This window comes from Lynx canadensis, chromosome E1 (assembly GCF_007474595.2).
Source record: "Lynx canadensis isolate LIC74 chromosome E1, mLynCan4.pri.v2, whole genome shotgun sequence".
In the NCBI taxonomy this organism is placed as follows: Eukaryota; Metazoa; Chordata; class Mammalia; order Carnivora; family Felidae; genus Lynx; species Lynx canadensis.
In genome coordinates this window covers 19850735-19865629 of record NC_044316.2, presented here as the reverse complement: position 1 = coordinate 19865629, position 14895 = coordinate 19850735, and the positions used below count along the sequence as shown (strand labels likewise).

The 14895-nt window shown below is 51.9% G+C and overlaps 1 protein-coding gene across 1 annotated transcript in view; it reads right to left on the bottom strand.

The window, feature by feature from the left end:
* Positions 1-500: 500 nt before the first annotated feature.
* The window catches only part of RHBDL3 (rhomboid like 3), a 32459-nt gene continuing 18064 nt past the window's right edge, over positions 501-14895 (bottom strand). The window contains exons 6-7 of the mRNA XM_032591193.1: positions 7223-7283; positions 501-4053 (exon numbers count right to left, since the gene is read on the bottom strand). Coding sequence (XP_032447084.1) covers positions 3782-4053; positions 7223-7283 — 333 coding nt within the window. The 3' untranslated portion in view covers positions 501-3781. The remainder of the gene's footprint in view (positions 4054-7222; positions 7284-14895) is intronic.

Genomic DNA, 14895 nt, shown 5'->3' with positions numbered 1-14895 from the left:
CAGACTAGGCTATTGGGGTAAAGAACGAAGTACCTAGGTATTTCAAAGATTACGACAATAACAGTAGTCAAAACATTAATCTCCCACCGTGTAAGGGTAGAAGGGGAAGACGGGGCCCCCACGAGCACAGCTGGCACAAAAGCTCTTGACCTGAAGCTGAGTGAGTTTCCTTATTTGCAAACCACCTCCCCCCTCCACATTGTACACAAAACTGTCTACCTGCGCATTGTTAGGGCAAGAGAAAACCTAGCTGTCATCAACTATTCCAAAGAGCTCAGCAATTCAAAAACGGTTCCACCAGACTGGAAGCACCAGCAGCAGCACCAAGCGCCGAGTCCCAGCTCTGTCTTGTGCACATCACAGGCCCAGCACCGCTGCTGTCCCCCCACCCCACCTCCCACCTCCAAAGATGAAACAGGGCTCCCACGCCAGCCCTTTATGCCACTTCCTGAATAACCGATGGCTTAAAAAAAAAAAATCTTTAATGGAATCTGTGCTCGAATAATATGTTACGACAAAAATATACAGAATGTACACAATACAAAAATATTTAGAAACAAACATTGCAGCTTGTGTTTCCTTTTGTTTTCCACTTACTCAAGTCCTTGGGGGTGGAATTCACGGTTTTTAAGGCAGAGGAGTGTCGGTGTTTTCCGGCCAGCCCCAGGAGCAACATGAAGGCAGCCAGGAGATGGCTTCCGCTGCACCTGGGAATCTGCATTATTTGCAAGCGAAATTGGACACTGTGGGAGAAGATCTGGGTTTGTGAGCAATGACTCTCCTAATCCTCTGGGTAGGAACGGTCCTCGTGGAAATGGAGAGTCCTATTAGCTGGCAAAAATGCCTCTTTAGGGAGCTTTTCCTAATTAAAAAAATGAATGATTAATGGTGTCATTAAAGCAAAATTTCTCCTTTGAAGATTTGTTTTCCCTTCCCTAGTTTCTGTGATTCCTCTTCTGTTTAATGAGCGGGCAAATCTATGGCTGCTGTTTGGGGGATCCCCGGCTTTCAATTTCTGTATCCTATGGATGCAAGACCAGCCACCCTCCCCGGCCCCATAGCACACTGCCCTCCACACTGGGCCAGGGGCTGTGCTGGACCGGGAAGGAGGGATGATGGGGATGTGCTGCTGGCCAGGCCCTGGGGGTGTGGTGGGGGGGGAGGGGAGGGTGAGAAAGCCAGACACCAAAAAGGAAACCTTTCTTACCAGACGATTGTCTCTGGCCCTGGTTTGGAGACCTGGGTTGTGTGGAGTGACTGCTGACACCACTGGGTGGCCCTGCTTGGAGCTGATGGTTGGGCAAGGGTGGAGAGGGGGGTGTTAAGCAGACTGACGAGCTTCGGGGTCACTTTTGGACACTGCTGACAGGGAACAGCTGCGGCTGGCGGCCTAAAGTCAGGTGAGGCTCCCTTCGTGCGTCTCAGACAGGACGGCAAATGGGACTTCCGCCTCAGACAGTCCTTCTCGGGAGCAAGCTCCCGTCTGGAGACCTGAGGGACCTGGGTGCTTCTCTGAGGGCTTGCTAGAGCCTTCTATTCACAGTCTTCTCGCCCCTGAGAGGGGAAGACCCTCTCCAGGCCACACCTGGAGAAGGCAGGGGTGACTGCTCCCTCCACCCACAACCCAGAGCACCCGGGTGCCTGCAGGGAAGCCCTGCCTCCCCGCTCCTCCAGTGAGGGACAGCACTGCTCCGGTTAAGGGGCTGTGGCCCATGGCCAGGGCCGCCCTCTCCATCCTCACTCAAGTCCTCTCGGCCCCCAGTCCCAGCGTGGTCTCCTCCTAGGAAGCTGACTACACCCCTTCTCTCTACAGGGCAGACACAGGCTGTCAGGACACAGACAAGACGCCCGAGGGAGACGCAGCTCCGCCACGGATCTGGGCCCACGCCAGCTCGGGTGGGCAGTCCTCAGTACTGTGTCAGCCTGAGTGCGGCATGACCTCGGCAGCCACATGTGGGGACCGGGATGATGTATTTAGCACTGGGCAAAGACGGGGTGGGGAGCGGTTGGCATAGCCTGGGGCTGAATGAAGACCCTGCTCATTCATGTGTGATCACGGAGGACAGGAAGCCACAGTGGCCCAAGATCCCCAACTGCCTGGCCCAGCTGACTTTGGACCAAGCTCCTGCCCTCGTCCCTGCGCGGACCCAGTCCCTCTGCTTCCCAGACGGGAGTTCTTCGTCCTTCTGGGTTGTCAGTGGTTGGGAGTTCCGCGAGCAGTATAAAGGGAATCACAGATTTTGTCAAAGGCCTTCTTCCCCTTCCCCTCTGCTCAGGGCCTGCACTCGCTCCTGCCTGGGAGTCATTCCCTGAGCCTCACTTTCCCACTTGTGCGGCAGAGGAAGGGATGAGCCTGCCAAGTTCCCTCCAGGCTTGGAGTATCTGAGTCTATGGGCTGCCCTCACCTCGGACCCTCATCCGAATCCCCAACAATTCTCTAGAAGCAGTTTTCTGCCTAAATTGGAATTCCTTTGACTGCAGCCTCCTGTCCCCCCTACTCAGATGGACACATGGCTTCAACATTCCTGCCCCGGCCTTACACCCCCACAGCTCCTGCCCTCCTAAGGGAAAGAGAACAGAACCTTTTTACACGTGAAGGTCATTCCAGAGGAAAACAAGAACGGAATTGGGCAAAGGCAAACCGCGGCGTCCTGAGGGTCCTTGGGAGGGCCCAAGGGCTCCCTCCGCCGTGGACAAGTCTCCCACTGGTCAGTGGCGCTCAGGGAGATGCCTGGAAAGGATGAGGAACGGGGAGGAAGGGGCTAGCTTTGCTGAAAGTAAGATCCTCGGCAGTCACACCCTCCCACCTCTCAGTGCTTTCTTTCCTTTCACGCAGACCCTTCCGCACACCCACAGTCCCCCCACAGCCTTCCTCCGCAGCCTCCAACTCCCCTCACGTCCTTTCCGTGGCATCTCCTACCATCACACAGGCATCCTCATCCACCACACACATACAACGCACACACTCACACACATCCCCATGAACAAAGGAGAGGCACAATGTAGGGTCAGGAAAGGAAGGAAAAGGCTCTAAAAACAAGGCAGGCCACGGGGCGCTGGGGCACTGATGTGAAATGTCAGCATTCTGGAAGACAGGGAGGGAGAAGGCCAAAGTTGGTATGGGGCCTTCCCTAGGGTGGGGCTTGGGATGAAGTTTATTCCCTCCTCTTGGGTTTCACTCACTGGACACCTCCAGGGCAGGAGCGAGGCCTGGACTTACAGCATCTCCCTCCTCCGCCTACCCCAGGCACTAGAGGCCATGTCCCAGTGCCCACCAACAGCGGGGACCCCGGGCTCCTCTAGACTCAAACTAACATGTCCACCACCTGGCCCTCTTCCACTCCAGAGCTCCAAACCTAGTAGCTGCGGAGGGAACATTTCCTGGCCTGCGCTGGACAAGAGTCCGCCTGGCTACTCTATCCTCGGGACTTCCTGACATCTCAGTGTGTGGACGAGGGAGAAGGAAAGCCCAATCTGTGACGAGAGGGGTCCCCTAAACACACGGAACAGGCTCAGCCCAAGGGAAGGGCACCCCAGGCCTTCGCCTTGGTCCGATGTCCTCAGAACAGTGTAGAAAAACAATGGTAACCACATCCAACTCATCCAGCAGGCACCTTTCAGAAAAGCTCCATTGTCCAAACCTGAACGCAAACATCACAGCGGCCGAGCATCTTGTCCTCTCCTCCTCAGCGTGGCGGAGCTGGCGCTGAGAACAAGAATGTACATGTTCCTTCCTGCTGCTGCCTCTCCCTCCCCTCCCTGACCTCGGTCCCCCAGTCTCCTAAGGAGGCGGTGGCAGCTTTAAGTCCAGCAGGGTGTAGGCGAAGATGTTCCAGAAGACAGCAAACAGCACGAAGACTGTGTACATGGCCACAAAAATCCACCACAGCGACTGGTCCTGCAGCCTCTGCTCGTAGTTCCTCAGGACCACCACGCCCAGAGTGATGCCCACGGCCACGCCGCCCAAGTGCGCCACAAAGCTGGGGTGAGGGCACGGGGGATAGGCTGATGGGTGGAACCGGAGCCACACAGCCCGCCCAAACTCCATGCTCACTGCAAGGAGGAAGGACAGAGAAGTCACAGGAGGGCCACTGGGCAGGGGTTGAGAGAGACGCCTTGCGCTCGCTCGCACACTCCATCCATCCATCCATGCATCCATCCATCCATCCATCTATCCATCCATCCATCCACACACCCAACCCCCTGCCTCAGCCACCCACCCATTAATTCATTCACTACCCATTAGGCTGAGCACTGTCTGTTCTCTGCGCTGGAGACACAGTAGTGAAGACAGACCAACCTCTGTTCTCCCAGGGCTTACAGATCTGGCAATCGACCAGCGTCAATTACAGACATAATTCCAGTAAGAAAAATTCTATGGGGGAGAAAACAGGTGACTTTCAATCAATGCTGGGCCTAAGGAGGGGGATCCTTTGGTTTGGGGAATCAGGCAAGATCTCCCTAGAGACATGAAATTTGAGCAGAGATGTGAAATATCAAGAGAAGATCCTAAGAAGAAAGAGCATTCCAGGCAGAGGGGACAGCTTGTGCCGAAACCCAAAGACCCTTGCTCCTCTGCATTCATGGGTCCTGGAGGCTCAGTTTTCCCATCTGTACAGTCTCAGCCTCTAACTACCAGGCCGCACTGCTGGAGCATCAATAACAACTTCAATATGTGCTAGCACTTTACAGTTTATAAAGTGTTTTCATGTATTGCTTCAAAACCTTTAGAAAACCCTCAGAACCAGTGCTTTTGTGACTGGAAACATGGGATGGAAGGAGAAAAGGGCAACGAAGGACCGGGAATAGACAGTGCCAACAGAGTGCTAGAATTTCTCTCTTAACAGAGTCTAAAAAGCCCCCATCCCATTCTCCAATTCATTCTTCTTGCATGAATGTCTTGAGTCAGCCAGTCCAATGGGATGGACTCTCTTGAAAGGACAGTCGCTGGGAAACTGCCACTTCATTGCCCACCACCAAAACAACAGGGAAGGCCTTCTCATCCCCATTTCACAGATGAGGAAACCAAGGCAAATTTGACGGATTGCAAGGAAGTCCTTTGAGGTGAATTTTGCACTTGTTCAGGTGCCATTTAATGAGCCACTATGGTCTTCTCCGCCTTAACCACTCCCCGCGGGGGTGCCAGCACCTCCAGGGATGAGCATCCCCTGGGAATTGCCTAATCTTCTGGCCTGGGCCCTGCAACTCCAAGGATGGCCGATAGATGGCAGAGAAGGAGCAGCCGGGAACCAACACTGTGTCCTCCCTGACCACCCCCCCCCCCAACCCAGGCCCTGGGGTATCTTCCTGACTTTGCTTAGCAGGCCCTGGGTGCCACAAAGGAGGTTTGAAAGACACTGGTCCCCACCTCCAAAATCAGCATTTTTGTTTTTATGATGCTTAGAGTTAGACTGTTTTAAACAGCAAGATTCAGGCTTCTCCTCCCTTCCTTGCATACAAACAGAGTCTGAGCAGACAGGGAAGCAACATTCACCCCGCCCCCACTCCACTGCACCCCGCCGTCCCCCACTGACCTGGCTCAAAGAATCTGTGGGCCTTCGAGCAAGAGATGTGTAAGTGGATAGAAGTGCAGTCCACACAGGCCCATGGCTGTTCTGGCCCACCCTCCTCTTCCCCACGTAGCAGGTGGACCCAGGCAGACAGCCCAGGTGCTCCTGCCCAGCCTGGCTAAAGAGCGGGCATTAGAAATGGCACAAGCTGGCTTTGAATTCTGCCTCCATCACCGCCAGCTGGGTGGCCCTGGGCCAGCAGTGTGTCCCCAGTGTCTGTCTACCTGTAAACCAAGCCTTATAAAAAATACCCTCTTCGGGGCACCTGGGTGGCTCAGTCGGTTGAGCGTCCGACTTCAGCTCAGGTCACGATCTCACGGTCTGTGAGTTCGAGCCCCTTGTCAGGCTCTGGGCTGACAGCTCAGAGCCTGGAGCCTGCTTCAGATTCTGTGTCTCCCTCTCTCTCTGCCCCTCCCCCATTCATGCTCTGTCTCTCTCTGTCTCAAAAATAAATAAACATTAAAAAAAATTAAAAAAAAAATACCCTCTTCATGGCCGTGTTCTGAGGCCTGAATGACAGACCGTGTGTCCCCTCTTCTCTCTGCCTCCATCGCTTCTGGAAGAGGCTCATCACCTCAAATGAGCCTCTTATAAGGCCTCTGGTCTCACTCCCCACCCCCAACTCCTTCTCTACTCTGAGCCTGACTGGTCTCCTGAATCTTGAATCTGCCAGTTACTCCCCTGCTTAAAGCCCTCCAGCGGCCTCCTGGCACATCCAGGATGAACTCCAACCTCTCTCTTTGCATTTACGGCCCTCATGACCTGACTCCTATCATCTCTGACCACTAACACACACAGTCCCAAACCTCACGTGTCAGTCTCGCCAACTGACTTGACAGCCATGACCCTCCCTCCATACACTGTATCTTTCTTTGCCGGAAATGTCCTCTTGCAGCTGGTCTCTGTTCTGGACACTCAAAATGACCTCTGCAGGCAGAACTGACTTCTCCCGATGAGAGCCCCACCACACCCTGGACACAGGGATTCGAGGATTAGTTACAGCCTGTGAACCTGCTAAACTGCAAGTTAGTATGTGTGTGTGCACGCGTGCGCGCACATGTGCACGTACGTACTATCCTGGGGATAGGGTCTCTAGCTTCTAACAGATCTCAAAGGACTGACTCCATGACCCAAAAATTATTAAGAAGTTGTTTTTCTTGGGGCACCTGGGTGGCTCAGTCGGTTGAGCGTCTGACTTCGGCTCAGGTCATGATCTCACGGTCTGCGGGTTCGAGTCCCGCGTCGGGCTCTGCTGACAGCTCAGAGACTGGAGCCTGCTTCCGATCCTGTGTCTCCCTCTCTCTCTGCCTCTCCCCCACTCTCACTTCGTCTCACTCTGTCTCTCAAAAATAAATAAATGTAAAAAAAAAAAAAAGTTATTTTTCTTGACCTGGGTGCTGGTCATTGAGCTGGATACTCATCCCGCACCTTTCTGGTTCCATGTGATAAGTCCATAAAAAGCTTAAGAAAGATTAAGTGGTAGCAGAGTGGGCCAGACTTCTCCTAACAGCCCCACTTTGTCACATACCATTGACATGTCTCCCTTTTCCCCTTGATCACACACCCCTCAAGGGCGGGGACTGTGCTATCTTTATATCCTCCAGGCCTGGCGCAGGGCTCCACACCACCCAGCCTGCCCCGTCAGTACTTACTACAGATCAAGGCCACAGCCATCCGCAGCAGCTTGAACTGACACTTCATGCCTGACCAGTTCTACAGCAAAAGGAGAAAGTTCCATTAGTTCCAGATCGGACCACGCCTCCGCGGGTGTATCTTGTTTAAGAAAACCTGACATCGGGGCTCCTCGGTGGCTCCGTTGGTTGAGTGTCGGACTTTGGCTCAGATCGTGATCTCAGGGTTCGTGAGTTCAAGCCCCGCCTGGGGCTTGCTGCTGTCAGCCATGTCCGTTCCACTTCCAATTCTCTGTTCCCCCTCTTCTGCCCCTCCCCCGTGGACGCGTGGGCACGCTCTCTCATTCTCAAAAAATAAATAAGACATTAAAAAAAAAAGAGTTTAAAAAAAAGAAAAGAAAACCTGACATCATAGGGTGCCTGGGTGGCTTAGTCAGTTAAGGATAGGACTCTTGGTTTCAGCTCAGGTCATGTTCTCACAATTCGTGAGATCGAGCCCCACATCAGGTTCTATGATGAGCTTGCTTGGGATTCTCTCCTTCCCTCTCTTTCTGCCCCGCCCTCTTTCTCTCTCTCTCTCAAAATTAAAAAAGGAAGGAGGGAAGGAGGGAAGGAGGGAAGGAGGGAAGGGAAGGGAAGGGAAGGGAAGGGAAGGGAAGGGAAGGGAAGGGAAGGGAAGGGAAGGGAAGGGAAGGGAAGGGAAGGGAAGGGAAGGGAAGGGAAAGGAAAGGAAAGGAAAGGAAAGGAAAGGAAAGGAAAGGAAAGGAAAGGAAAGGAAAGGAAAGGAAAGGAAGATAATCCAGATCTAAGAAGATAAGGTCCCTGCCCTCTCTACACGAGCTGACAACACCTGAAAGCTGCCTTAATTGTCAGGTCTCACGTTTGCCAAAGGGATGCAGGACGGCAACCAAGCAAAGTCAAAGCAGAACCATCAGGATGATGAAAGAAACCAAAATCCTGCATGTGAGAAACAGATGAAGAGAAGACCCAGGGTCAAGTTCACTGTTATCAAGTATCAAGTGAGCCACCATAAGGAAAGGGCATATTCAGTGTGATCTGTAAGTGGAGAATTCAATGGATGAAAACATCAGAGAATTTTTTTTAGGCTCGGGATGTTTCCATTTCTAATAAGCAAGAGCCGTCCAAAGATGGAACACTCCATCCTGGGGGATCGTGTGTTTCCCATCACTGAGAGCTCCAAACGGGGGCTTTACGTCACTTGGAGGGGGATGCTGTACAAGATCAGGCATTGGAAAAAGGGGGAGCCAGATGGCCTTCAAACAAATCGCTCTTTCCCCTGAGAATCTCAGGACACTCTGAACCTCCAAAGCAGATAGACAGAGTACAATTATTCATCTTACAAAAGGATTTTTCACTTTACAAAAGACTTTGCCACAGGGTTCCTTTGAGGGGCTCTCCCGCGGCGCATTCAAAGCACCGTGTCATTTATAGAGGCACGCACAGAAGCAAGTCTGGAATCTCCCTGGAACACACCAGCCACAGGGAAGGAGGCTACTGGGTAGAGCCAGGGGCTTCTGTTCCCTCCCACCCACCCGCTCTGCCTTTGCTGCCTGGCCCAGGCCCAGCTGAGGGCACGTCTCGCACTCCTTTGATGTTGGGGGAACGTGTTAAACTTTACCAAGGCCCTGAGCACTGGCACATACAATAACGTTTATGGAACCTTCGGTGGAGCAAGCAGGCTGCGGGGCATCTGCCGAAAAGAGGGTGAAATCCTGCAGAAGGCGTTCAGCTTCCTGCCCATCACTTCCCTTTTCCCCATTGTTCTTCACTGACTGGAGAGCCCTCTTCACGTAAGGTAAGGTGGCGACACATGGCTGCTCTTCAGGTGGGGAAGTCTCATCTTCGCCTGCTGACGTGTTCTATGCTAACAAGCCGATGGCAGGCGACGTTGTCACCTGCTGGCGACTGCCCACAGAGAAGCCCCACCAGAAGACAGGGAACAACAGGAATCGATGCCCGCCACTGGATCTGGCAACCCAACCTAACCTAGAGCAGTTAGCTGGCGGTGGGCGACCCCTCAGCTCCTCTCCGGGATGCAACCGTAGGATGGGCAGGGCCTGGGGAGTCCCTGACGGAAGGACCAGCTCCTCCCAAAGGAGGGCACACTGCTGAGCCGCTGACAAAATGGCCCTCCCAGCCCCGTGACACCCCTGGGGCAGCCCTGTGAAGGGGCTCTAACCACTGAAAAGTTCTTCCTGCTCTCATCCGGCCAGGCTTTGCCTCCCTGTCATGTCCACCCACGGATCCTAATTCTCCCCTAACAGTGACACCCACGTTCCTAGCCGTCTGATTCCCAACAACCAAAAGAGAGTGGAAGCAAACCAGTATCCCTAGATGGACAGACAGAGATACAAGGGAATGTCATTCACTTTAAGGAGGAGGGCAATCCTGCCATGTTCTAACGAACGAACCTTGAAGACATTATGCTCAGAGAAATAAGCCAGTCACGGAAGGACAAATACTGCAGGAGTCCACTCCTACAAGACACAGAGAGTGGCCAATTCATAGAGACATCAAGTAAAAGGTGGTTGCCAGGGGCTGGGGGAGGGAGGAACGGGGAGTTGTTTAATGGGTAATAGCGTTTCAGTTTTGCAAGATGAAGAGTTCTGGAGATGGATGGTGATGATTTCCCAACAGTGAGAATGTACTTGACACAACCGAATTGTATACTTAAAAATGGTTAAGATGAGGGGCGCCTGGGTGGCTCAGTCGGTTAAGCTTCTGGCTTTGGCTCAGGTCATGATCTCATGGTCTGTGAGTTCGAGCCCCACGTTGGGCTCTGTGCTGACCGCTCAGAGCCTGGAGCCTGCTTCAGATTCTGTGTCTCCCTCTCTCTCTGACCCTCCCCCGTTCATGCTCTGCCTCTCTCTGTCTCAAAAATAAACAAACATTAAAAAAAAAAAAGTTAAGATGATAAATTTTATGCTGTGTGTATTTCACCACAATTAAAAACCAAAGTGAGGGGCACCTGGGTGGCTTAGTCGGTTAAGCGTCTGACTTTGGCTCAGGTCATGATCTCACGGCTTGTGGATTTGAGCCCCATGTTGGGCTCTGTGCTGACAGCTCAGAGTCTGGAGCCTGCTTCAGATTCTGTGTCTTCCTCTCTCTCTGCCCCTCCCCTGCTCATGCTCTGTCTCTCTCTCAAAAATAAAAATTTTAAAAATGTAAAAAAAAAAAAAGTGATACAAAACACTCCCAATATTCCTTTTCCTCATAAAAACCCTCTGGGGGCGCCTGGGTAGCTCAGTCGGTTGAGCATCCAACTCTTGGTTTCAGCTCAGGTCATGATCCCAAGGTCCTGGGATCAAGCCCCACATCAGGCTCTGCACTGAGTGCGGAGTCTGCTTGGTATTCCCTCTTTCTCTCCCTCTGCCCTTCTTCCCTACTCACTCTCTCTCTCTCTAAAATAAAAAATAAAAAAATCTCAGGAAGAATATCTTACCTAAGACAGCGTCTCTTTCACTGTGTCCTGAGTGATAATATCAGGCAAAATCCGTCTAGAACATATTGGCCGCTCTCTCCTTCAGCTGAGGTCCATACCTCCCTCCTTCAGGCCCTATCTGGGGTCTGTCTTCAAAAGCACCGTCCATATTTTTGGTCTGGCAAGGCCAGCGGTGAGGTGGCTCAGAACTTCTTTCTGGCTAAGGTCTTCATTTGTAAATCTGGGCCAACATCAGTGCCTACCTCAATTACTTACCTCACGGGTTGCGAAGGTAAAATGAATTCATACGCATAAAACACCAGGAACACTGCCTGGCGTGTGGTAAGCGTCACGTAAGTGTCTGACGTGATCATCTAGACCTGAGGCAAAGACAGTGGGTTTGCCCTGCACAGCACCTTTAAAACTTCTGAATGACCTTGGACTAGAAGGGCAGTTCCAGCTTCACCCCAGCGCTCCCCAGGCCCCCAGGCCAGCCTCGCTTACAATCCCTAACTGGCCCTGAAGGCATTGGAGTTGACCGGCTTGGTCCAGTCACATCTCCTGCACTTTAGCAAAGAAGAAATGGGGAGTGGAGGAGGGCTGGTTCAAGGTCATGGTAAGTTAACGTCGAGGTCCCTAGGGCCCACAGTCCAGAGCTCCATCTGCCCACACTTCTGAGGGTCATGTTCTGTCTGTGCCATCTGTCCCCACTGGCTGTTGTGTGTCCACCTGCCTCCAAAGCTGAGTGGACGTGGGGAAATGACTCCTCTCCCAGCAGCTGAGGGGTTAAACTCCAGTCACCCCTTCCCACCAGCTGCTTCATTTCCCCGCCCCATTATTCCCTCCAAACTGCAGTGAAACAACAGGACGGCAGCCCTGCTGCCCTGCTGAGGCTATAAATGTGGTAATGCCTGCGGCCCCAGGGCAAGAGTCTCTTGCAGCCCCTTTTCATTTCTTTCCCTCCCAGAGCCTTGCAGGGTGAGAAAGAACCCACCCTCAGCAAACCAGGGGGTAACCAGTCCCCTGGGCATCTCCTTCAGCCAACCAGTTAAGAGCTCACAGGCTGGAACCCAGGTGGGAGCTTCACAGTTTCACCTATCTTGTCAAAAGACCTCAAAAAGACCCAGCACAGGAAAGGGGAAAGCATGACAGACAAATTGGGGACTGATTTCCTGTGAAAGGATTTTTAGTAATGAAATGAACCTTACGACATAGAGATCTCCAGTGTCTTTTAGACAACGCTCTCTCTTTGTGCTTTGACAAGATGGTCCCATTGCAAAAACTGAGATTTCGAACATTTTAGGGAAGCAGCTATCGTATAGAAGAGAGTGTAAGTAAATATCTCCTACATGGAATCACTTTTGCTGGCCTGTGGGCCCCAGCAAAAGGCAATTAATAAATTATTCAATTATGTGTATCTTAACACATCTAGTCTTTAAACTAAGAAGGCTTGGGGCGCCTGGGTGGCTCAGTCGGTTAAGTGTCCCACTTCAACTGAGGTCTCACAGTTTGCGAGTTCAAAGCCTGCGTCTGGCTCTGTGCTGACAGCTCAGAGCCTGGAGCTTGCTTTAGATTCCGTGTCTTCCTCTTTCTGCTCTCCCTCCCTTGCTCACGCTCTGTCTCAAAAATAAATAAATATTAAAAAAAAGTTTTAATAGGGGCGCCTGGGTGGCTCAGTTGGTTGAGCGACCGACTTCGGCTCAGGTCATGATCTCACGTTTGTGAGTTCCAGCCCCGCGTCGGGCTCTGTGCTGACAGCTCAGAGACTGGAGCCTGCTTCCGATTCTGTGTCTCCCTTTCTCTCTGCCCCTCCCCCCACTCATGCTCTGTCTCTCTCTGTCTCAGAAATAAACATAAAAAAAATTTAAAAATAAAAAAAAATTTTAATAATAAAAAAATAAGCTAAGAAGTCTTGATTGCAAGTTTTTTACGCCATCCGGTTTTTTTGTTGAAATATTTTCTGAACTTAATCCCTTGATGTAAACTGTAAGCTTTTTGGAACTCAGAGTGGGGTTTTTATAAAGATTTTATTGATTTATTTACGTAGTTTATTTATTCTGAGAGAGAGAGAGAGAGAGAGAGAGAGCGAGCGAGCATGCGCACGCACGTGAGCAGGGCAGGGAGTGAGGGAGACAGAGAATCTCCAGCAGGTTCCTCACTGTCAGCACAGAGCCCGACGTGGGGCTCGATCTCATGAACTGTGAGATCACGACCTGAGCCGAAACCAAGAACTGGACGTTCAATTGACTGAGCCACCCAGGTGTTCCAAGATTTTATTTTTAAGTAATCTCTACACCCAACATGAGGCTCAAACTCATGACCCTGAGATCAAGAGTGTCACGCCCTACCGACTGAGCCAACCAGGCACCCCTGGAACCCAGAGAGTTTTCATGAAAAACAAGACATGCTTTCATTTAAGGCAGAATCCTCACTTAGTCCTGAGAACAGAAGTGTTGAACACTTTTTCTGTTTTGTGTATGATGTAAAAGGGACACATTTTCTAATTGCTCCTACAGATAACAGGCAAAATTGATAAACACAGAAAATTATACGTATTCAAGGATATGTAAACACACACCCACACCCACACACGATCCCCCAGCTGTGTGGTGATTTGCCACATGGAAAGCATTTTCACATCCACTGTTTTCACTCTCCATGTCTGTCTCACAACTACCCCGTAAAGAGGGGCTGCAGATGAGGGAACGGAGACCCTGAGAAGTGAAGCAACTCACAGCTTTTAAGATGGTCGGTCCAGTACTCACGTCTAGATTCTCTGACTAGCATGCTGTTTCTCCTGTCTGTTCTGACAAGGTGTTTCGCTGCACGCACGCACGCGCACTCACACACAAGTCTTCATTTGGGAATTCAAAATTCTAGCATACCTATTAGATGGAAATTGCCAATGTTTAAATGCTTCTGACCCACAGAAATGGCCAATGTATAGGGTTCGTGCTAATGCATCTCTCAAGTGCTGGGCCGCTGAGCTAATTTGGGTAAAGGCGGCCTCTTGTTGAAAGGAAACCAACCTTTCTAATGAGAAAACGAGGTTTGTTTCACCATCAGATAAGCACCACACAACTTTCTAGGGAAAGGCTACCATATGTCATGCTCCGGGGACTGCGACGCTCCCAATTGGCCGGCGAAAGCCACGTCCTTCTAGAAGGGTAGTGGGCTCTCGGATGGGACTGCTCATCTCCACCACCACAGGCCATGGGCTGCTTGCCAGAAAGAAGCGTAAACGGGAACAAAACTGCTTTCACACCTCCCTCCTCGAGCCCCATGCCCCACCCCGTGGTTCTTGGGGTGATCTGCCCTCACCATGGGAACTTCTGGGGCCCCAGGGCTGTTTCCCATGCTGCAGGGAAGGGGGTGGAAACAGGGCCTCTCTATGAACTATTTATTTCTTCTTAGTTGTGCTTGTCGGTCCCCTCACACACGTACACATCTTGGGGGGGGGGGCGGGGAGGGGAGTTTGTTAGCATTTCCATCCCCTCCAGAAGGGAACTGGGGCAGGGGGAGGGGGGAGCGGCGGAGGTGGAATCCAGAGAAAAAGCTGTGTCTGGGGAAAGCTGTGGCACCGATACAGAATGACCCATTTAAAAGGGTTGTGTGAGGCAGCCCTGTGCTGTCAGGATCTTCAGCGGACCGGGCCGTGTGTGTGTGTGTGTGTGTGTGTGTGTGTGTGCGCGCGCGCGCGCACGCATGCGTAAGTTCACGTGCACACACACACACACACACTCGCACGTCCACGCAAGCTTTCCTACACCTGCTGTGTCTCTTCAGGTGCTCACGTGAAGTTGCCAAAATTCAGATGAGTAGTAAGTGTCATTGGTGTCTGTCGGTCCATCTCTCCCCCCCACCCTCCTCTCCTTCCCTCTGTCCCTCTGCTGCTCGCTCACTCTCTCTCTCGATGTACAAAGGGGACTTTGGTGAAAAGAAAAGGGATGGTGTGTTGAGCCTGGCAGGTGACAGTGACAATAAATAATAAAGAAGAAATGGGAGAATTTAGGAACTCCAGACGTTGTAACAGCATTCACACATCCTCCACGTGGGTGAAGACAGTGACAGAGGAGGGAGGTGAGAACAGGAGGACCCTGGGGGGAAGCGATGCCGTTTCTAGACACTGCTCATTCCTTCTTTCCTTCCTTCATTCAAAATTTAGTTGGGGGTGGGAGGAGGGCGCCTGTCTGGCTCTGTGGGTGGAGCGTGCGACTCTGGATCTCGGGGTTGTAAGTTAGAGCCCCACGTT